Below are 26111 nucleotides of genomic sequence, written 5' to 3' on the forward strand. Positions count from 1 at the left end.
GTCGTAGATAAAATTGATTATGCTATTACTAAGAATATTATGCTATCTTTATGTCACAGGATTATATTTCTTCATAATACGAGTATAAATGGAATATACATGAAATTTTAAAGTAGAAGATTTATCTGTACATATAAATAAAATTGGAGTATCTGTTTGTAATATTGAAATAACCATTTTTTACTAAATGCATATGAATATAAATATGGTACATACACCAAAAAACACTTTTTAATAATATTTTTTTTTTCTGTCTGTCTGTCGGTCTGTTTGTCGCGGCTAATGTCTGAAATGGGTGGACTGATTTTAGCGGGACTTTTTTTGGTAGGTAGCTGATGTAATAGGGAGTAACTTAAGCTACTTTCATTTTAGGAAAAGTCTATTATTTTTGAATAATAAAGTTAATTTCCATGCGGACGAAGTCACGGCTGCAGCTAGTTACGAATAAATATAGATGATAGTTCAGATGAAAACAAAAATCATTATACAACGAAAAAATTAAAATTTATTGGATGAAATGCAATAATTTGAAGTTATCTCATTTACTACTATGTGTTACTCTTATGATACTATGTTTTTATGCGCTAGACAGAGATAAACTGTCTTTACGATCTTATGTATGATCACTATATAACTTCAAATAGCTTAGATTAACGAATTGCCTCACATCGCCGTGAAGTAACTTACTTTGCACTTTGACTTCAGCAGTAGTTTCAATGACGCCAAGCACACTGGCCGCTTCACACGTGTAATTAGCCGATTCTCTGATATCCTCCAAAGTGAGAGTATTCAGGCCAAGTGGTGGGTTATCTTCGGGCGTCAACCATTGGGTCAAACCTGATATAAATATCAATATATTATTTAGCAATTCCACATATATTTCATGAGTAATAACAAAGAATATGATGGACAAACTGATGGAATTTGGCAACCGTAGCCTGTTGCCGCATTAGGCGACGATATGTTTGTCATTACAAGAAGTTCTTGGTACTAGTCATACGATACCACTTTTAAGAAAGAATTTCCTGTAATTTTACTGCCTAGTACTACTTAAACCGGTAAACAGCTTATAAAGCAAGCTGTTTAATGGCAGAAATAGCTGTAACAAAAGTATCTACGCAGACAACTTATATAAAGAGTCTCTGTAAAGAAACTCTCATTAAAATATTCCAGATGAACTAGTTCACTATCTGCACAGAATGTACTATTACCGTAGAAAAAATACAATAAAGACTTAAAAGGGAAATTCAAGTCATTCATATTAGTACTTCAGTAAATGACATGGAGTCGATAAACATAATTATCATATTGTAATTGTATTTATAATAGAGCTTCACATATAACTTATAAGATCATGTGAACTTTGAAGATCTTGAATAGATCCGAATAACCCTTATCAATATTTGTCAGACAATTACTCATCGAGACAAATCACACATTCCTAGACTGATGGGGTTGGGATCATTTAATACAAAGGCGCTTTTTTCTTCTTACGGCGCTGACCGATAGTATAGATATTTATGGATAGGAAAACCATAGGAGTACATTATTGTAATTCTTAAGTCTTCGGTGTTTAAAAAATAACTAACATTTATTTGTCGATATTAGTGAAGTAATTATTAACGTCATTAGTTAAGCGTTTTACCTTTTTTCCATTTAACAGTCGGCATAGGTGATCCGAAGGCAACGCACTTGAGCGTCAGGTTCCCGCCCAGCATGACCTCAGTGCGCGGAGGCGGTGGTATAGAAAACTGAGGCGACACACGTCTCACTGTAAACAAATAATATATTTAGTGTGATTGATATAGAGTCGTAAATTCAAATGAACTATACAAAACGTTCGTTTTTTAAATACTAGCAATAGTCAAGAAACGTGTATCAACATATATTTAACCTATAATAATTATTAGTATAGGAGTCCAGAGAACTTTTATTTCATGAATATAGAACAATCTGTTCTTGCGACTTTGTTTTTAACTGACTTTGCACTCTTGAAAAAGTTTTCTATTGCTACTTACATAATACTATAATAGAATAGCTATATAATAGTAATATTGTAATGTAAAGAATAAACAATGGTTGTAACCCCCCACCGATCTTTTTAGAATTTATATTATGGATGGAGGAGGGTGAGTGGCAAATCTACTTCGTTAATGTCAAAGTAAAACATTAAGGTGGAAAAACATTTACTTCTGTTTCCATTATGTTAATTAATGCTGGACGATTCTTAGTTGTTATGGTAGGTACTGTTGCCTCACTTAGAAGAACCAAGATATGTACAATTAGTTTCATATAGTAAATGGCATCAAGAATCTCCTATATAAATTTCAATTCCACCTGACTGATGAGAGAAAGTGGTCATTAATTTAGGACATATTTTGACTGTATTGCCAAAGCTGAATATTTTGTGACTTTTTTGCAACAGATAGCATTTCAAATTTATTACATTCGGGTTTTTTTTTGGGTAGAATAAATTATACATAGATATGTATACGTATACAGTACATAGTGTGTTTATTGAAACATAAAACATATACAAGATACATGTAGCAATTAAAATACAAACTACACATGTTTTTTAGCTAGTAGAATGTTATGTGCAATTAGAAAATTATTTTAAGGCTTCTTTTTTCTCGTATTAATACTATACTACTGACGAAATGAAGTAACTTTTTTGTGGATTGTAATCGTATTCATTAATCTGTTAAATTGGTAACCTACAACAGTCACAGAACTCTATTAGTTTTTATTCAATTTACTTTTTGATTCGAAAGTAATAGTTAAAAGTAGGAAGTACCAGTTTAATGAGTAGGGGGTTTAAATCGTATTAAAATGAAGTTTCTTTGAAGTTAGTTAAGACCAACACTATCTTTAGATATCGGACGCCCACTGATTAAATAACTTTTGATTCAAAGCCGATTCACCCGTAAAAACGTGGGTAGGTCATTTTCATCCATAATTGAATTAATTATTAAAATAATTTCTCGTTTGTTTACCTTTAATTTTCTTTAATAATAAAGCTCTATTCTCTAAACTTCCTAATGGAGTTAAGATTAGTTACGAAATTTCATTGTTTTAACTCTTTGTATAGTCTATCTACTTATATATAGTCGTAATTTTATTTTTATATGACAAATTAATACTTTATGCTGATGTTATTTTCCATCCTCTAATTTCTAATAGGTCATCCTATTCAAAATGTGTTTTTAAATAACTATGTAACAACATATTATCTATTTCAAATATTTAATACTTCAGTTCATAATACTCAATCAATATTATTCTAATTATTTTATTTGAAATAGAGCTTTGCATGTAACTTCTGAGATTATGTGAACTTTGAAGCTCTATGAACAGACCCTTATCAATATTTGTCAGACAATTACTCATAGAGGCAAATCACACATTCCTAAACTGATGGGGTTGGGATCTAGTTGGGATCTTTAACTCAGAGTTCTTATGGCTCCGACAAATAGTTCATATATTATGGAAACTCATTTAATATTATTGAATGCTGGTAGAAGTGTATAAGTAGATACTCATAAAACTTCGGAACGAAATTGGTGTGAATTTATAGATTTTTAGTTACTTAAAGACTATTGGTTGTTCAACAAATAGAAAAAATTACAAGTACATTCATGTTTTAAATTGTGGTCGTTTACTAAGATAAACTATGTCAATAAATTCTAAGGTATAAGAAAAATAGAAGATTACTAATTATACTGTTGTTATTTTATGTAACACGATGATTATTATAAATTGGTTATAACTTTTATCGAAAAAGTTTATTCCTTTTAATTTCATATTAATTTTATTAAAGTCACAATTTTTTGTACATAATTACAGACTTCTATTGAAATCTGTCAATAAAGAGCTTTTGCAAAATTCATATGTTTTAACGTCTCATTATAAATAATACAATTTTGTCATTTTCAACAATCCAGATAAAGATGTCCTATAATATTTATCAGAATGTTTATTACTTATTATAATAGCTACTTATGCCCCCGGTGACACCTGTATAAAATTAATAGCCTATGTGTTATTCTGATTAATAAGCTATATTAGTGGAAAGTTTCATCAAAATCTGTTCAGTAGTTTTTACGTGGAAGTGTAACAAACATGGATCTATCTATCCATTCATACTCACCAACTTTCACGTTTATAATATTAGTCAGATCATTAATACCAAATGGCAATAACAATTACACTTATTTGTTACATTTTATAGATAAAGTTTGTGTAACAAAATATGCAGCATCTTTAAACGGCAAGTTCCTTAGGTCACCACCCTCTTTTAATTAAGGTGAGACGTGAGCGACTGAGCAGAGGCAAGATGTCAGTTTCAGTAAAGCGTTTAGACGATCTGCGGCGACCGTTCTTATCTGACACGATTGTCTTTCTGTGGTCAAAGTCATGAGCGGTGCCACCAGAAACACATTGTGTTTTCGAAGGTCTTCTCACATATCTACTGTTTGTGCTTGACCTGCGACGCCCGGGTGCTAATAACTGAGAGTTCTGTATATAAGTAATATATATATATACATATTGCTTATTTCAATCTGGAATAATGTACTTTTCAAACAGTAAAGTATTAGGGAAAATGGGATTGTTAGTATTGTGGATTCTAAAATCTAAATGTCAGATAGAACTCCACGCGATTCCCCTTGGAAACCAACAAGAAATTCGTGGTAAATTGGCACGATGGGCTAATTGGCCTAACCGCACATTCATCTTATCATACTCCACTGCTGCTTAGCCAGCGTAAACCGCTAACGCAGACGGCTATGCCATTCTATTATCATTCAATAAAAAACCAGTAAAATATTTTTTCTTTCGCTGTTTATGGTTTTTAGCATTGATTAATATCTGGAATTAATTACATAAATTAATAAAATAAAAGTTTATATATGAAATGGCGTAAAGTGAAGATAGTCACATTTTTAGTATATTTTATTTAGAATTTCATACTATATTTTTGACAATAGACTACAATATCAATATAATTTCCTTTCAGACACAATGTTGTCTATAATATTGTACAATTTCCGCTGCCTCTTAAGACTTGTAGCAGTGTGGTTACATTGTAGGGATATTATTATTCTTTTATTCAAAACGTTTCCGGGACGGTCTGAGCTACTTTGTTTACGCGATTAATTAAAATTAGTTTATGAGAAGAAAGTTCCACGTGATGTTTTTTGTCTGCCAAATTAAAAGTGTAATTAGCTAGGTACAATTTATTTTCAAGATAAAAGAAATAGCTAGCTTTATCTACTACGAGCATTTATTTTTGGGAAGCAAACAACGTTAATATATAAACAACATAGAACAAAATAAATATACGAATAGAACTATGAAATAGAATGTATAAAATTCGTGGGCATGTACAGGTGGATCTTTATGTAGATACGTGAAAAACATATCTATCTGGTACGAAATACTTTAATTTTAATTGTAGAATAGATTTTTCTTTGATAGATCTTTCTAATAATTTAATGATAATGATTGCAGTCATCATCATCATCGCAGCCCGGAAGACGTCCACTGCTGGCCTATGTAGGCCTCCCCCAAAGATCTCCACGACGATCGGTCCTGCGCTGCTCGCATCCAATGCCTTCCCGCGATCTTGACCAGATCGTCGGTCCACCTTGCTGGAGGCCTTCCCACGCTGCGTCTTCCGGTCCGTGGTCGCCACTCGAGGACTTTACTGCCCCAACGGCCATCTGTCCTACGAGCTATGTGCCCTGCCCATTGCCACTTCAAAGTCGCAATTCTTCGGGCTATGTCGGTCACTCTGGTTCTTCTGCGGATCTCCTCATTTCTGATTCGATCACGCAGAGTAACTCCGAGCATAGCCCTCTCCATTGCCCTCTGAGTGACTATGAGCTTGTTGATGGGGCCCATAGTTAGCGATCACGTCTCTGTTCCGTAAGTCATCACTGGCAACACACATTGGTCGTAAACCTTCGTCTTGAGACACTGCGGAAATTTGGACGAAAAGATATATCGGAGCTTCCCGAACGCTGCCCATCCGAGTTGGATTCGACGATTGACCTCTTTCTTGAAATTGATCTACCTAGCTGGATGGTTTGCCCTAAGTATACGTAGTGATCGACAATTTCGAGTGTAGAATCACCGATTTTTACGGGAGCAGGTACGACATGGACGTTTGACATAATTTTCGTCTTGTCCATGTTCATTTTAAGACCTACTCCTTGTGAGACTCTACTGAGGTCTTCGAGCATTTTGCTAAGGTCTTCCAGGGTCTCAGCCATGACCACGATATCGTCGGCAAATCGAAGGTGATTGATGTACTCGCCGTTAATGTTGATGCCCAGCCCGCTCCAGTCCAGAAGCTTGAAGACATCTTCCAACGCAGCGGTAAACAGCTTTGGCGATATGACATCGCCTTGTCTGACACCTCGCTGCAGTTGGATAGGCTTCGAATTCTGGTCGTGGAGGCGAACTGACATAGTGGCGTTTTCATACAAACATCTCAACGCTTCGATATATCGATAGTCAATTTAGCACCGCTGGAGAGACTGTAGCACAGCCCACGTCTCGATCGAATCAAAGGCTTTTTCATAGTCCACAAACGCCAAGCAAAGTGGCAGGTTGTATTCTTCGGTCTTCTGAATTACCTGCCGCAGCGTATGAATGTGGTCTATGGTACTGAAGCCTTTTCGGAACCCGGCTTGTTCGGGAGGCTGGAAGTCGTCAAACCTGCGCGCGAGACGATTCGTAATGACTCTCGAAAACAACTTATAAACATGACTCAGCAGTGTTACGGGTCTGAAATTCTTCAGAAGCGATTTGTCTCCCTTCTTGAAGAACAGAACCACCACACCCCTTTGCCATGCTTGAGGCGTTTTGCCCTCGAGGATGACGGAGTTGAATAGCTTCTGGAGGATTCGTAGAATAGGTCTACCTCCAGCCCTCAGAAGCTCAGCAGTAACTCCATCATCGCCCGGCGCCTTGTTGTTTTTAAGTTGTTTAAGAGCCATACCAATCTCGTACAGGCTGACGTCCGGGATATCTTCGGTATAGTGTCGGGTTAATTTGGCTCTAGGGTCTTTCGCCGTGTTGTTAACAGGTGCCCGTGTTGTCGTGTATAACTGTCCATAGAACTTCTCAATTTCCCTCAAAAGTTCGGGTTTAGACGAAACGATCCTGCCGTCATCCGTCTTAAGTCGCGTCAGCTGGTTCTGTCCGGCAGCCAGATCCCTGTTAAAGACTTTTGAGCCCTTGTTTCTCTCTCCTTTATACAATTTGTGTTAAAGTGGCGTAAGTCACGAGTCAAGGACTTAGAGATCTGCCTGCTAAGTTGCCGATACTGAGAAGCGTCAGTCGGAGACTGCAGGACCATACTTCGCCTTTCATCCATCAATTTGAGGGTAGAGATAGATATTTTTCTGGTTCTTTCTGCGCGGCGGGTTTTGAAGTGCTTAGACCCAGCCGCACGGACAGTTTCCACGAACCTGTTGTTGTAATCGTCCACGTCAACGCAGTCACCAAGGCTTTCGAAACGGTTTTGCAATTCTAGCTGAAAGCTTTCGGGGTTTTGGATCTGTATAGGTGTAGGGCGGAGCGTAGATTTGTATGATTGCAGTGCCAATCATAATTCCACGATACGTAGTGTAATACTCTTGTATAAGAAAGCATGGGGAGCGTGATTCTCCAATCGCCACACCAAAAACATTTAGTGTTTGTGGAGAGAACGGTGGTGTGTTAGAACAGTCAGAAAGCGCGATATGAATATAATGTACACCAGAGTGACTATTGTTGAAAGTGAAAACAAGCTAAAATTTTACATAAATATAATATAAGATTGTCATTCTTTCGTTGATACTTGATCTGTCATTGATCATATATAGTATATATACAAATTCTACGATGATTGTTTCCGATCAATATGGCATTAAAAGATAACGAAAGAAAGAAAGAAAGAAAGAAAGAAAGAAAGAAAGAAAGAAAGAAAGAAAGAAAGAAAGAAAGAAAGAAAAATATTTTATTCAGTGCAATGTAAAAAATACAATATAAACAAACGAAAAAAAAAGAGCAAATAAAATGTACATATAATTGAACTTAATTTACCATGTAGATAATTAAAAATAAACATAAAATAACGCACGAATACATTTCACATTTACAATATTTCTTAGGACGAGGTGTACAATGCGTAGTACTTGTTTGTACCTCAAATATACTGCTATAAAAGGTACAAAAAATACTTTCTGAAACAGCCATAATTGTAATATATTAAGACTGGTCCTTGGCCTTGTGCAAACTGCCCCCGGCGAATCAACTTCCAACTTCACGACTCACATTATTTCCCAAGATTACTTTAATAAAAAAAGGTATTAATACATTTTCTTATATAGCCCATCGGGATTGTCAACGGCAGAATACATCAAAGGCGCACAATAAACTCTGCCTCGTTGATTAATAAACGGAAAAGGGTAAGGCTTTCATCTAGTCATCTTTTGAAAATGGTTCATGCACTACTAGAAGCGAATTCCAGGGTTTCGCTCATTTGGAACTAGTGGATTGTAATAAACTTTTTCTACCTACATATATGGAATTCTAAATTGTAAATGGTCAGCCATTCACTCGTTTATATATATGAGAATTAATATATTAAAAGTTTTTGAATGTGTTTCCATGTTAAAAATAGATTAACAATGTTTGTCGCAACATTTGCAATAAGCACAAGTTATGATGGGGTTTTTTAAGAAAGGTATACCTATTAGGGTTTCTCAAAGGTTGGGAAGGCGCACATGCCAGCAATAGTATTTCAAGTATCTATAAGCTACGATAATTGTTTACCATCAAATGGGTTCTTTGCCAATTTAGTTACATAAAAAACATATACGGAATTTATCAACAATATGATATTAATAAAAAGGTAAGCGCGCTACATCCTAGGTCTTGCCATCATTTACCATCAGATGAGGTAAGACCAAGCGTAATCCCATTATTAATAAAAAAAAAAGTAAGTACAATCTTGACTTTCTCTAGCTTAGCATATACAGTGTGCTCGATATGGTAAATTTATTAAGTATATCACAGCTTCGTAGTAATGAAACGTAAGTATATAACAAATATGTAAGTAAACCGAATGGGAATAAAAATCAGAATGGGCGTCAGGTGGTCGCAACAAGTATCCGCGTGAAAAGGGCGCAATGTTGTCTCGTGTAGCGGCGGCGTGACAGTGACAGAGGTCCACGCCAATAACGCTAAAACAGTTTTTGCTCAAAGGACTCCATGCAGGGTTGCCAACCATAAAACACTTAGGCTCATACCAAGAAAAAAAAAAACTATAAAATCTCGTTTCGCTCAATTCGTCTATGTAACCTTGCACATCATAGTATCTTGACTGATTTTTGTAGGTCAAAATCATGTACAAACTTGTATGAAATGTCCTCATGCCAAAGGCTACAAAATTTCGTATTTGTCAGAGGATCGTCGTACGGTTGGCATCCATGCTTTCATGTGAAATGTGCGGAACGTGCGTCCAGGATTTAGGTAGGTATGGGGACGCGATACACACCTGGACTTGTTTGTAAGAAATATATGTTTATTTTTGAGCTATATCTATAGCACACTGAGTATATATTTTAAGGTTAGGTATAGTTTGACAGGGGTTCTGTATTTGTTTTTTTTATGTAACTGGATTGGAAAACAACTGATTGGTGGGTGACGGTCACAGTAATTGGTAAGTGTAGCATGTATTCACGAACAGCACTGCGGATATCACGTTATCATGTAGCACGCATAATACCACTAATACGTTGCCATCCTGGAAGACTAAGATGTCATGCCTGTACCTTACAAGATATGTATCTATTAATATCACTGTCTAATCTGACCATGCAACTGAAATATAGCTTACAAAGCAAGCTGCTTGTCTGTTAAAAAACTGTGACTTGACTTGAACTTGATTTTATACAAAGTCTACCACGGTAAATTGTAATATTTGGGTACTATATTATTAGCGACAGAAGAATTTGATGAATGAAAGGCAGATAGGCTATTTAGTAACTTTACTTAGCAGATTCATGAAATTGAGTGTTGCAAAATAGGTAAATGATCTAAATATACGCAAAATATAGTTTAATCAAGAATATTCCTTTTATTTAAAAACGCTATAAAACCGATAACCGCTTATAAATGAAATTATTATAATTTTCGAACTTTTAGGATAGCAGTTTGGTTTCATGAACAACAGGTAATTATAATTATTTGTATCGACGTGTAACACCTGTTATATTACATGCTATTAAATATTGTTATTAGTATATTTTCCTTGTAGGTAAATTGATTTTTATACTGTTTTTAATATAATCATTGTCAATCAATATCTATTGATTGTAATAAGTTCTAGAATTTATCCCATAAGAAAGAGAAGCCTGTAGATCTGAAACATGTTTATTAGTTTGACGTATTCAATAATAGTACAGTTAATAGATTAATATCAATATATTAAACCTATCGTCTCGAACATCTGCCAAATGAATCAACATTTCATTTTCTGTCATGAACACTTTATAAATACGTTAATGAGTTAATTATTACGAAACTAAGTGGAAACTATTTAGAAAGTCAATAGCATTTAAACTACTGAAATTCCCATGTTGACACAATTATTATTAGAGGATTAACAACATTGAACTGGGGTAATTACATAAACACAGATAGAGATAAATGACTCAACTTCAATTTGTATGGAAATTAAACGAGTCACTATTAAATTTCTTGTCTATCATTTGCCTTAACGTTATTTATTTGGTAACAAACATTATAAAGTGTAATTTAAAGATAAATACACGCAGTTATGGTCAAACCGAAATAGTAGTTCAGTGAAAGTCAAATACCTATTACATAATAATTTCATATGAGCTACTAAGAAAAAATCATGAATATGCTAAAGAATATTACTGTTTTTAAGTATCTAAACTTACGATAGAATTTTTCGCATAATAGCACCAATATGCATAAAATACATCAATAGAATATATCAACAGATTTGAATCGAAATTAAACGACAGAATGTAAAGGGTGTGGATAAGTAACAAATTTCCAACTTATAGAGATCATTATTGTAATCCCAAAATAGCAAAAAGAGTGACAGAGAAAGAGAGATAGAGTGAGTTTCGTTATTCCTAGTCCTTCTGGACGAAACTCACTCAAAAATGGAAGATTTCCTTAAATCCGATTTAAGAAAAATATTCCATTTTTTTAAAGGTACATTACACCAGGCTAAATATTATGTTAATGTATACAAATTCACAAAGTTATGAGACCACAGCTGAAGCCACAAGCCACTAATATTAAAATAAAAAAATATATGCTCATATATTTTGTTTTGATGAAAAAGTTCATTACGATCTACCTACTCGTTAACGTCTTCAATTATTGAAATCTTTTTGTTAGACATTATATATAAAGTCTTTCATATTATGTATCTGTAGACAATTGTAACAGTTGTGAAACTGGTCGATTTGGTTGTCTATGTCACTAATCAATCATTCAACATTGTGGATGACCAACGATTTGTTTGTCCTATGTAATCAGCTGCGGCCGTGGATAAAGCCCAGGTTGTTGTTTTTGTTGCTAATTGGTTTGCATATAGTTGACCGATTATATATATGGCACGTTATATATATTGTTGTTTCGTATCTATACTAATATTAGAAAGTGTGTAGTATGCAGAGAAACCCCGGCAGGAGTTTTGCAGGACAGTAATTCTAAACTTTGTAAAAATGTTTGATTGTCAGGTTTGTTACCTACACAAGACTAAACTGCTTAACAGATCTTAATGATATTGAAATGAAAATAATTGTATCACGAATACGAATATAGGCTATCTTTTATATAAAAAACACCTTTAAGGGGGTGAAATAAGAGGTGCAAGTTTGTGCAGATGAGATCTCGGGTACTTGGCAATTTAATGTGTTACTTTTAATAGTTATTATGGATTTTGTAACACAATAACTCGGACTAAAGGCTGAACAGGAAGAATGTGAATTTCAATGTCAACTTAAAGAGTCTACAACAATGCTAATCGATACTCAATCGGTCGGACCCAGATTCCAGAGGTTACCAATTCTAAATGTAAATTTGGATTTAACAGTAAACGTATCACATCATCACTAACCCAATTGAACAAACTAAACAATACCAAAACATACGTAGATGCTCTGAGACAATTAATGTCGGAATCGCTGTTTCGAATATTTTAAAGCGGTTTTTATTTCCACTAAAATTCCGTTTCCGTTTCATTGTACCGATTCGGTACAAACAAATAGCCTGTATTATTTATACAGACGTACAATAACAAAAGGAAAACTTGATAAAAAGTCTCCGGGGTCGGAAACGCTGAGATTTTAAGAGGAAATAATCGGGAGTCCCTTTCGTCAACTTGGGAACTAATTCAATAAAGCTCTGTTACCATTGCAAGTTTTCTTATTTGAGTGTATGGTTTAAGAAGAAATACCTACAAACCATTTGTTTTATCTTTATTATTTCGGTATCTATTTTACATATATTAATAATTCCATAATGTTATGATAACATAAAAGTTACAGAATATGTAATTGTTATTTAGTAAGTAAAGTTTCGTTTAGTATAAAATAATAATATGATAGTATTACATATACATCGACATGTTTTTATCACAATCTCTATTGTTCTAATCCCCTGTAATTTGACAGTTTTGGTGGTCTGGCGATACGGTACATTGCCTCACTTCTCATGGTCGTAGGTTCAATTCCTTGCACGATACGAAACATTTGTATTTATAAGTATGATTGTTTGTAATTGTCTGGGTGTTTTCTTTTTTTTCTGTGTATATTATGTATGTATGTGATTTCCAAGAAAAATGTGTTTAAGTATTTCTATCGCGTTTATATATGTTTAGGACTAAATGTCTGAAGAACTAGCGATGTGAATTTTGGTGGGTTATTATAGGATGAGTACTTTGGGAATCTCTTAAGTCCTTTAAACTTTGAGAATAAAGATAAAACGCTGGGATATAAAGAAACAAATAAATAAATTATATGTAATCATATGTAATTTCTCTAGTAAATATATCAGTCACATGTTATCTAACGTACAAAAGTTGCAGAGTATTACGTCGACACGAGTCGTGAGGCGCCGCGCCCGACGCTATCTGAAGGAAATATATTGTGAATATTATGCTGGTAGCCTACTTTCAGCTCGTTACGGCTTCATGTTGCCTGACTTATTTGAGGCTATTTGTTATATTATTAACTGTAATGAGCCTAGCGAATAATGAAAAGGAAGGCTTTGGGTTTTACGGTTTCGAGTACCGTGATTCGAATTGACGCTGAAATGCATTTGGTATTTTCATATTCAATGAGTTACGCTTTCATTTGTGACGTAATATTTTATTTCAATGAAATATTATGTACAAATATAATATTTAAATTTTATACAAAATCGCCTGAGTAAGTAGATACCTCCGTCTTCTGCCGCTGAGCAGCTTACTTTCTTTAAATAAGTAAATAACCCTGGACAATTAACACAGCGCCATCTGGTCCCACGATAAGCGGAGCTTGTGTTATGGGTATTAGACAACTGATATATATTTAATCCATACATTATATTTTTACATAGAAAACACCCAGACCGATACAAACAAGTATACTCATGGATACAAATATTTGCACCGTGCGAGGAATCAAACCCGTATATGTGACTATTTTGACATTCAATCAGATGGGCCGATAGCTATTACAGTTACATAAAATAGAACTAGTTTCGCCCGCAAATTTATTTTAATGCTAGATACCTACCTACTCCACAAACAAGGGAAAAGGGAGGGGAGTCATTTTATTTGCATACTATTTTTGACGGCGTCACATATAGCTGGCATAATATGTTTATTAATTTTATTGCCATTCACAAATTTGGAGATCTATTCTCTATACAAACGTTGTTTTGCCATATAAATTAATAACGCTATAAAAAATAGGGGTTGATGATAGAAGGGTGAAGATTTAGGATTGTATGTATTTTTGTATGTTGTATCATAAAAAAATTGAAACTAAAAATTTTGTCTAAAAAATAAAAAATAAAAATTTACGGGTGGACTACCCCTAACATTTAGGGGCATGAAAAATAGATGTTGGCCGATTCTCAGACCTACTCAATATGCTCACAAAATTTCATGAGAATCGGTCAAGCCGTTTCGGAGGAGTATGGGAACGAAAACTGTGACACGAGAATTTTATATATAAGATTCTCTATATGAATATATAAATATCTATCTATCATCTATTGTATAGTAGGCGATGTATGAGGTGTAAAATGCAATAAACAGTTAATTTACAGGTATAAACAATTTATCTATAAATTGTTTACTGTCAATGCACATAATTCTTACTGCAATATATAATATTTACAAAATAAATTAAAAAATATATATATATAAAAATAAATATATATATGACGACCTCGGTGGTCTAGCAGTCTAGCACACCGCTTTACGTCCGATGGTCGCGGGTGCGATTCCTCGCACGGCACAAACATTTGTATTCATGAGTACGATTGTTTGTATCGGTCTAGGTGTATTCTATGTATTTACAAAAAAAATCTATGTATTTGTATCAGTAATCTAGCACCCATAACACAAGCTTTAGCTAGCTTGGGTCTAGATGGCGCTGTGTGAATTGTCCTAACATTATTATTATTATATAATTAAAAATTTGAATATTTAATTAGGTAGGATCAGATTAATACAAAGATTAAGATATTATAAAGAGGAAAGATTTGACTGTCTCTAGGTATGTCATGGTAACCGAATAAATGCTCAAGTGATATTAAAATAGGCTTTCACTTAAAAAGTCCAGGACATAGACAAAACTCACAAAATTATAAGGACCCGGGTGAAGCCGGGGCAGCCACTAGATTAATGTAATTTAATGTGTAAAAGCCTGTCGTAAAAGTAATAAGTATGTTATGTTAAATTTAAGCTCAGATACACAAGATAACCTTTGGCCCGTTACTTTGAAGTGATCACTGATTAACGCGAGATCATTATGTAATTTTACCGCAGAACAGTTCGCTTCACGTTAGCAGGGTATCCTTAACCCTTGATGTGGTTTGCTCAGAAACCGATTACGAAATGATGGAAAACTACGGTCCACATCCCAGATTTATAATGTTACTAGCTGTGCCCGCGGTTTTACCTGCGTTAAATTTTAATAAAAAATATAGCCTATATGTTATTCTGATGCATATGCTATATTACTGTAAAGTTTCATCAAAATTCGTTTAGTAGTTTTTGCGCGTAAGAGTTACAAACATGTATACTCACAAACTTTCGCGTTTATAATAATATTATATATATATATATATTAAGATTAGTACTATCAAAATGTATGTATGCATTACTTTGTTTTATTATTAAACTAGTTCTAGCATATGTATATCTGTAGTCGCCATCTTTTGGCGACAATTAAATGACAAAAAGAAGTAAAGCATTAATACAATGTTATTTTTTATTTTATTATTACTATTTATTATGATTCATTATTTAACAACAGTGACAGTAGAGATAGCGTATATAAAATTAATATAATTATATAAAAATATTTTAGGAGGCATTTTTATAAGATTTCTGTAGCCTATAATAGTCTTGTAACATATTCTTTTTCTTTCTATTTCCTTTAGCTATGTCTATATTTAGTCTGAACTTTATACTTAAAGATAAAGAAAAACTAATATTGTATTAAATGGCTAATTAAAAAATAACAACATTTTTGAATGAAAGTGCAATGGGTTTGTTCACATACAAATGTATATATTTGTATGTATTGTATTGTTTCATTCTAGGCATTGGAATTTATACATATGGACAATGTTCTACAAGATTATATGAGATTGTTAGTTTTAATTCACGGAGGAAAACTGTAGTTTCTAATTCGGTTTTTGGTGGTTGTGGTAACCATAAACACTATCACCACCGCAGAAATACGTAGAATGTTGTTCATATATTGATATATCTAAGAAGTTAGCTTACCTTTGACATATAGTGAAGTTGGCTTAGCAAATTCAGTTCCTATAGCATTTTCAGCGACGCATTCATACTTGCCCTGGTCGTTTTCCTCACTCTTCACTATTTGTAATGTACCTGGAAAGAGATAAATATATTAAATTATATTATTATTAAAATAAATGCAGAAAGTTGGAGGAAAGTACAAGATCTTGAAATTCTCTTAATATTATAATACGGTGGGTGGACCATCGCAAAATGCTTTTTCTAAAGCCTACTATTAAAATTAGTTCCATTTTTACTATATATCTAATGGTTATTAAATAGCAGTTGTACTTAATAGAACTTCCTTCTATTAAAACTAGCATACATCGAACTTAAGGACACATATGTGGCGCCGAGATACTGCATCGCTATTTTATGAGTACGGATCCTCGCTATATTTATTTATTATATTGATCTACATACCTTTCTCGTTAGAACTAACGTAGCGTTATTTCCTACATAATATTCTTAGTAGCTGACAGCATACTGACACAGTACATGTATGTACTGCGGTCTAAAATTGTACTCCTAATAATTTTATTAACACTATAAATTCAAGAACGTCAGATTTAATAAGAAATTTACATAAATAACTTAATCGACAGAAACCTCGTATGTGATGTACACTGCGTAGGATTTGCCTCATGATAATTAATTATAAGTAAGTTTCTGATACGCACCACTCTCGTTCTATGTAGCTTCTACTTTCAGTCTTAATTACGAGAATTTAAATAGTAGCAACTGTTGTTCAATCTTACACTGTATGCGAATGGTAGTGGATTTTTTGCGTATTTGTAGTTATTTTTATTCTACTATAATAAGGAGCCAATGTCCTAAAAATCTATTATTGTCTACGGTTTTAAATATTTAATATGCTACAATACAAAAGATTCACCGTTAAAATAATTTAATTCGTAATGAATAAGACATCCTTCCTAACTTAGAACATTTTATTCACTGGGACTAAATATAAAAGATTTATTGTGTAATAACACAGCAAAGTGGGCACCATTAGCCAGTGCTTGCTCCACGGGTGGCTTATAGTGCTTTCATACGAGATATTAAGGTTATTAAGTCGAATTTCAATGTACAACACCTGTTTGAAGCTATTTATGTGATGAAGCGTCAATTTATTCTGCATCATTATAGGAGTTGTGAAGTTATAATGATAACATTATCTATGAGTTAATTTCGTATTAAAAGAGTTTAATGGAAATGAAATTCAGAATATATGAGCCAGTTTTTATTTATCGACAATAATATAGGTATATAACATATTTATAGATGATAATAATGTCTCGACATTTTAAGGATTTGGATGAAAGTTTGTCTTTTAATGACGTTTTTATTAACTTTTAATGGTGGTTTGAGTTTTTAAATGGTGTTGCATTGAAGTAATTCATCTGCTTCTTCCTTATCTCATTCATTTGGGGTTAACGTAATATATGTTTCTCCTCCATTCTGACTTATAGAGTCTACTAGAACTGGGCAATACCACACCTCTACAGAATACCGATGTTAAGTGTTAAGCATGTTGTGAAGGTTTGACCCACCATTTTTTTAAAAGCATTTCAGCAACATTGCCCCTGGTTATGAAAGTGCTTATAGGTGACAGTAAACACTTATTATCAGGTATACCGCAAGATTGTCTGCCACCTATATCTACTATAAAAAAAGCACAAGTTGAAAGCTAGGTAGAACACTGATGGAACCTTCTTCGCTACGTTACGAAAGTAAACAAAGATTAAACATAGTATATTTTTGTTCAGGTGATTCTATCCACTGGACAAAGTTAGCAAAAAATAAAAACGTAAATTATAACCGTGAACACGTCCGTCCCACGTTGGGCGCCAAGCCACGGTGGTCCCATGGGTCTATTCTGTAATCAAATGAAACTAGCAAATCCTACGTGGTGTGACTTGGGGGCTCCATGACAGCCGACGATAGGTCTGTACGACTCTGACGAAGGTTATATGTTGAATTTAAGAAAAATTCCTTTGTGAATGCTTTTCGTATTTTTGCTGAATATAAGGGACGGATGATACATGAATTTTAAGTATTCACCTAGTGTTATAAAATATACTGTTTTGTTAACATATATAGGTATATATATATTATATGTAGGTTCGTGTAGATTTTATAAATCTATATCTAACGCTAAGGATTTCTATCAAATTAAATAAGGATTTTTTGGTTGCCTCCTGCGACATTCTGTACATCAACCTTCTTACATCTTAATTAGATGTGGAAATTCCGTCACTATTTCTTATTAAATCAATTGTTAAAAACGACAATGATTCTAATTGAACGCTGTATTTGTTCATGATCACCATCGCAATAGTTATACATAATGTAAAAGTCTAACCTTATATAAAAACAAAATTCTTTAATACAGTACAACAGCGACAGTTTCAATCATTTTCGTAGATCGATGCTGTTTATAAGATAGAAATCAAATCCGCTAGAGTGTTGAATCAAACGCAATGAAATAAAAAAGATCGCGCGCCCGACCGTCATGATCCCTAGGCTTTCCGCTTTATACCTTTGTGTATGGTACAAGTAATATATAATGAGAAACTGTTAAACATTCAAATTAATAAATATGTGTATGAGGCAACACAAATAATAATAAAGTATGTCAAATTAAATGTTCCACTTCACGATTATATTAAATGCATACAGTGTGTTTATTTGTTTGTTACCTTCTTATGACTAAACGACTATTAATCTTAATGAAAGACGTTATTTCACGGCCTCGGTGGTCAAGCGGTTGAGCACACCGCCTCACTTCCAATGATGGCGGGTTCGATTCCTCTCTCGGCACAAATTTTTGTATTCATGAGTATGATTGTTTATATCTGTCTGGATGTATATATTTACGAAATAAATATATCTATGTATTTGTATTAGTTATGTAGTACCGATAACACAAGCCTTAGCTAGCTTAGATTGGGCCTTGATGGCGTTGAGTGAATTGTCCTGAGATTATTATTGTTATTATTAAAATAGATAGTATCACAAGAACGAACATACGAGTTCGAGTTTTTCCGAAACAACTAAAGCAATGTAAATACAAAGATTATGAAAACAAAAATATTAAATGAATTAGTATTGATTCAAAGTAATTTCACATGTCCTTTATAATATAAGAAATTAGGACTATAGTAAAGGAAAAAAACATTATTATTACTATATGGTGTTTAAGAAGCTCATCGCTTAGTCTGTAAATTACACCACTTATGGTGTTCTTTCCGAACTCAAATGAACGTCTTCTATAATCTTTCGGAATTCCGGAAGTTCTTAAACCCCCTGTTTGCCCCCGTCTTTGATATACTGGTTTTAATCTACCCAAACCAGTTTCGAGTTCTCACGTTTCAATTTTACGCATATTGGTGAATACGCTTCATACGTGAAATTAATATGTATTAGCAACACTTGTGTACAGGTGTTAATAATTTAAGGGTTCCAGTTCGATTATTTGATTCATAAATCGTGGTTTATATTGGATTCAATTTAATCCAGAATCAACTGGGCGTAATTTGTTTCAGTTTAGAAGTTATTTGTAGACCAGCTGAGCTCATGACTTTGTATTCGTGATATAATAATAATAAAAACAACACTAAATAATCTACACAGCGCCATCTACTCCCATGTCAAGTGGAGTTTGTATGGGTACTAGTACTGTTGACATAAATATATATTTTTGTAAACATATATATAATATACATAGAAAACACCCAGATCAATACAAAAGAGCATACTATAATTATATAGTACAATAATTTATTATACTTGAGCACAATCTAATTGGAGTTTAGTGTGGAGTTCGCATAACTAGCCAGTAGCTCATCTTGACAGCTTAATTTACTGTAGCGGTGACAGAAAACAGGTCTGATTAAAACCTTTTTTCTGTGAAAAGATTACAAATATTACAAAACAATTAAAATATATTTCTACCAAAGCATATACATTTTTTATTAATTATTATCATAACATAGTATAAAACAACGTCGCTGTAACTGTCTGTCCGTCCCGTCGCTTAAATCTTTAAAACTACGCAACGGATTTTAATGCAGTTTTCAGCATTAAATAGAATGTATTAAAGGGATGGTTTATTTATATAATATCTGTACATTCGTGCGAAGCCAGCTGGTGGTTCAATAAAATAAATATTTACTTAACGTCGTTTTCTTTATAGAATAATAAATAAAATAATCAACCGACTTTATGGATATCCGAATATGGTGGATGTTCAAATATATTCGACTCTATTTTTTATGTGTCCAGTTTCATACAACAATGGTTATATAAAAACTAAATTTTGTTCTAAATTAACAATAATTCTGCTCTGGGGCAAACACTAAATTAGCGAGGTACGTAATTAAAACAGGTACAAATAAATTGTCAAATATTTCACTAGGATTTAGACCACTTTAAATTCTATAGACCGAGTCGGGTTAACAGAGGCCCATTTTACCCTTCTCATAGTAGATTTGATATAGCACCCGTCTAAAAGTGCGGCCTATTTTATTGTTAGGACATGATGAAACTACATTATCTGATACTGTCTTTATCGTCTTACCAACGCTTGATGGTAATTAAAGTACTGTAAATAAAAGCTGTCATAAAGGCCAGACGCTGTATGATATACGCGAGGAAATTCTAAACAACAATACATATTATTCTAGCATATTACATTAGAAAAATCTTCAATTACGATAAAATTGTGTAGGATTAATAGAGGTGTAAACCCTAGAGATTGTAAAGGGTCGTTGTCATTTCAAATCTATTCAGTTTTGTCTGATATTTTTTTATTTATACCTATATACACAAAAAGACAATTTGTAGTAGTATACGTACGTAAAGTAAGTGTGTATTATACGTTATGCCTATCTTCAATGGGGTAAGCAGAAATAAATTGACGCCAATTGTTCTGGTCCTTTTTAACCTATACACACAGGTCGCATCAAAGTTATTTATCCAGTGTGTAGTGGTAAACATAGGAACTTCTGTACTTGTCTGCAGTACTGTCTGTACAGTCTTTATGAACAATCATTTTATAGTAATCCTAGTGACCCATTACTCGTCTTCTCGTATAGTGTACAGTACACGATATAGGTTGTATATTTTAAGAGAAAATCATTAAACAAAACGGATTTCCGTTGTGTATTTCCAAATAAGAAACAGTCTGACGATTACAACAACTTTCATTTATACTAAAATATGTATAAACAACAAAATAGCGATTATTCAGATTAATTACAGGCAATTTACTCAAATAATTACAGAGACAATTCAAACAGTAGTAATACTGCTTAGTGTACACACATAATTCCACAGTTTACGTGTTTGTTCCGCGCACTGAGGACAAAATGCGTCAACAGACAGCAGGGGGCGTAATTAAAAGAAAAATAAGCGCTATTCATAAACGTCCAACGGAATAGCGGGGTCGTTGTAGCATTATATCGCCACCAGGCACAATAGACCTGTCCTTCCCCTCCCCACTCATAGCACACAGTTACCCTCAGACGTCCAGAGTTCGATGTCCACAGGCCAGGATGTACTGGAGTTAGGCGGTTTATCACAGAGGCCCGTTTAATCTAGCTCTTAGGACGAAGGCAGGAGGGAAGGTCGGTTTACTTTACGCCCCACAGAGGTTGATTAAGTGATATAAGGTGATCTTATTTTCTGGAGGCGGTTATATAGCATGATCTATGAACTGTCGCCATTGTAATAATGAATCCCATAAAAATTTATTGTTTACTTGATTTATTTAAAGCAAAATATTATAACACTAATTGAAAATAAAAATAAAGAGAACGAACACGCTCTACAGCACTGTATTAGAAATTATGATATGACATATGCATGATATACATAATATTAGGATTATATATATATATATATCCTAATATTACTACTATTACACACAAAAGATCGTGAAATATACTCGATAGTGATATAAAAATATGTGTCAATTTATACTGAGTGAGAGAATGTTTCTCAACAACTATAACAGACTAAAAATTAAACAGAGAGGTGGCGAAAGGCTTGCACCTGCTACATAGGATTCAAATATATGTAACGGTACGTGTTATGAACGACATTGTTGACAATTGCCAATAGCTCTTATTGTATATATTTATTTATTTTGAATGACTATAATATATGATAAATATACACTTTAACTTTCAAGTTTTACTCTTAATATATGGTACTATGATCGATCTAGCGATTGCTCATATTACCATATCGATTGATATGGTAATATGAGTAATCGCGAATGTGGTACTAAAAACCGGAAATTCAAATGCACTACTGTAAATCCAGTGCATGTGATGTAGGAGGGCAACGAGATGAAATATAATACGTAAGTAAGTAAATTATTATATTAGTTAAACGCTGATGAAATAATCCCGCTTACAATCCAGGCAAAGTTTGAACAATAAACTAGATTTGTACGGTGGATCTGGCAGACGGCCGTAAAGTTATAGGAAAAACTGCTATGGCAAAGTTAGACAACACTTTTACATTGTAGACCGGCCATGAGTATATAGATTGAATTATGACAGTAATGAAATGTTGGAATTGCCTATTTTATCTCGTTTTGAATTACCACATAAATAACTCATAGCTATCTTGCTCACTAAATGGATTTTAATGTGTTTCAATACACAATTTATATATATATACCTCAGTACCTCAGTCTCACCTATATCTGCTTTTTTTCTTGGGTTGTAGGGTGTGATTAGGCAGTGAAATTATAGGACAAAGGACTGGATAGTTTAATATTCTGGACTGGTATCACAGCTGTTACATAATAACAATGTCCGTATTTAGAAGTGGTTTCCGATAATTAGGTAAGCTACACTGTTTGTCTTATTCTAATCGGTGTACAAATAAAAAGTTATGGTACTAGAAGGTCCCCGTGACCTTCTTCAGCTAGAAATAAAAATGTGATTTCATTACATAAAGTCTATTTTCATAGTAATAACTTTGTAACTTATAATATCAGTGATGCTTACTATCTCTGATAGTGATGAACTGTAAAATTGGTAATATATAGAAATAAAATTTAAAAATAAAAATAAAGAAGAGCAATAGCAATGGACGTAGTAAAATAAGTAAAGTTATTTTTGCTTAGCAAATACTTTAAATTTCATATTGCGTGGCTAGCGCGCGGGGTGCCTCTGTTATTTTCTTGGTGAAGTAAACGTGAATATACATTGCTTAGTTTAGTAATAACAGGAGTAAATTGCTTAAATAGAAAGCGCCGTGTAAAAATAAAATACAATTCCGCCTTGCTGCGGATAATTTTCAAACTGTTGTGGCAAATTTAATTATTTATATTGTTTTTTTGCCAAACACAAATTAGTGATGATAGAAAAACGCGTAAAGCGTTTTATATATTTGACTTTGATGGCAAAATAAGTTGTGCTTATTGTATTATACTTACATACATGTTGCTTTTTTATTTTTTGACAAGTTGATAGATAGAAGAAATACTTATGTTAGTAAGGAATAAAAACTACCTAGCATTTTTAAGACTTAATATATTATATATTATATTTTATGACTATAATCATTACTAAAAAAAATCAAACAAATTCTGAAAGACTAATGGAGTTATTCATCACAAAAAAGTATAACGTATACTTAAACATACAAGGGGAAGATATAGAAAAATCATAACTGGATGTGACACAAGGCGTGGCGTGTGAAACTCGCTAAAAAGGACAAGGGACCTTAATCAAGCTGTGGTTACACCCAGCACTGTTATTGTTGTTCGAATTAAGGACCGCTTTTTGCTAGAACAACAGTCAAGCATAGCGTCCCATTCAAACTTGGAAGGTCCCCGCATTTGTATGTAAATGAATCGTAATCTCACTCCGTGGGTCGCAATCACGACGTGTATCTGCGTCCCTTAGGGCGGAGGGTGCGACGTAGGAATGATAGTACAAAACGGGTGTTGAGCTCCCGTTTTATATTTAAGTGCGTATGCTGCGTTTATTGATTTGTGATCACTTTTACTCTCTTCATTATAGTCATGGAGCTGTGGTTTAGTGGTTAGGGCGTAAGTGCAAGTCTGGCCGATATCAAAAGTATATGTGTTTCAATTTATATTCCCAACTAACTCTTCGGTGATAGAAACATCGATAATATACCAAACTAAGAGACAGCGTAGGCTCGCCCCTTACTATGCTGTGTTGTAACATATCGACAGATGAATCTGTCTCTGACTGGGTTAAGAATCTTGTATGTATGTCAATCTGTTTAGGATTTCTACACTAAGATGTAGGTAAGATATAGTTTGGTAGGCGGTTTGTAGAATTTTGGATACATTTTCGAGGAAAATTCACGACTCCTATATACAACTTAATCTGAGATGTCGTTAGATTTCTTTATAAATAACACTATATGTATATTGCTTACAATTGTATACACTATATAAACATATATGGAGTAATTAAATGTAATTATATTAAATAAGTATTGGTTTCTGTTAAAGAACTACTAATAAATAGAAACACGAAAGTGTTGTATAAGTTTGAATTTAATTTGAAATACCCGTGCCAAGACGGGGCGAGTCGCTAGTTATTATGCTACAAAGTTGATAAATAATATATTTCGTTAAGTACACAGCTGGTTAATTACACAACTGCCTAAACCCAACTCCTAGATACACGTCTGTCATTATTGTTGAGTTCGCTAAGTTTTAGTTGTTAATTTTGCTGTGTGGAGGATCGTAAAACCCGCCTTTGTTCTGTCTTCCAGTTAACACGATGGCTGTTGTAAAAAAATTTATTCCCGATGAGTAAAGGAAACTTTAGCGTTCAGGTAATAAAGTGAAAAATCACTTGAAATTTTTATGTATGAGATTTTATGTTTTATGTAGATGATGTTCTTCGTCACGTTACTATGTTTCTATTTTACTAGATGCAGAATTTGTTCAAAATCGTCTTCGTATATTGGTGGGATGACACTAGAATTATATGGTATGGAGGTATAACATCTTAGTTCTTCGGAATTCTAATTCATGAGCTTCATAAATATATGAGTTTCATATTAAAACATATCTTATTAATATTATAAACACCAAAGTTTGTGAGTATGGATGGATGTTTGTTACTCTTTCACGCGAAACTACTGAACGGATTTTGATGAAACTTTACAGTAATATAGCTTATACATCAGAATAACATAGAGGCTATATATTTTAGGGGAGTGAAACCGCGGGCGCAGCTAGTATTCATATATAACATAAAGAGTACTATTTATATATGCACGACGGTTGCCGCATACTATCAGCTTGGAATGGAATAGAATAGAATAGAAAATATTTCTTAAAATTAAGGACTTTTGAGTAGTCATATTTATTTTTATTTTTTAATCTAACGGAATTTTTCTCGGAAAGCTGTCTTCTCATAAGAAGAACGAGCAACAAACTTCCGGGTTGGTCTTTTAAACAATTGTTGTAATTATGAACGTCAGCTTGTATGCTATTCTAATTATATAGTGTTGATTTTTATAAGGAAATTTTTATTTCTCTCACTCTGATTTTAACACAGTTTAAAAAAAAAATGAGAGCTTCCGAAATCTTATAACTCATCAGGGATTACAGTAAAAAAGTAACCTAAAGTTTAAGTTTGTTATAGTTTTTTTATCACAGGAGAATCAGCTAGAGATATAAACTTACACATGAAGTATTTCATGTCAGCCAGATTTCGAATTCACGACTTTTTATGTATATTAGATATGGTGGGAAACACGAGGTCATGAGGTTATTAATTTTGTACAATATGTCGATGTAAATACACACATATAATTACAGTGACCACTACGAAACCCATGTGTCAACTAGCATTAATAGTATTAAGCGATCAACCGATTATCGAATGAGAACGTAGCTGACCATAGAGCCATTGGCACTTATAAATGATTCATGACGACGAATATTTATGTGTTCATTTCTATTTGGGATCAATAATGGAGAATTATCCTGAACAACAGCGAATTATGACATCCCAGTTGACAGTATTACGAGTAT

General features: G+C 33.4%; 1 protein-coding gene across 6 annotated transcripts in view; it reads right to left on the reverse strand.

Moving 5' to 3' along the window:
• Window positions 1-26111, reverse strand: part of LOC131845693 (tyrosine-protein phosphatase Lar) — a 408432-nt gene that overhangs the window by 23186 nt on the left and 359135 nt on the right. For all 6 annotated transcript variants that reach the window (XM_059194792.1, XM_059194790.1, XM_059194791.1 and 3 more), the window contains exons 7-9: window positions 16046-16156; window positions 1646-1771; window positions 688-837 (exon numbers count right to left, since the gene is read on the reverse strand). In XM_059194792.1, the coding sequence (XP_059050775.1) occupies window positions 688-837; window positions 1646-1771; window positions 16046-16156 (387 nt within the window). The remainder of the gene's footprint in view (window positions 1-687; window positions 838-1645; window positions 1772-16045; window positions 16157-26111) is intronic.

This window comes from Achroia grisella, unplaced genomic scaffold, assembly GCF_030625045.1.
Source record: "Achroia grisella isolate CSIRO2021 unplaced genomic scaffold, CSIRO_AGI_Agris_v1 utg478, whole genome shotgun sequence".
Taxonomy (NCBI): domain Eukaryota; kingdom Metazoa; phylum Arthropoda; class Insecta; order Lepidoptera; family Pyralidae; genus Achroia; species Achroia grisella.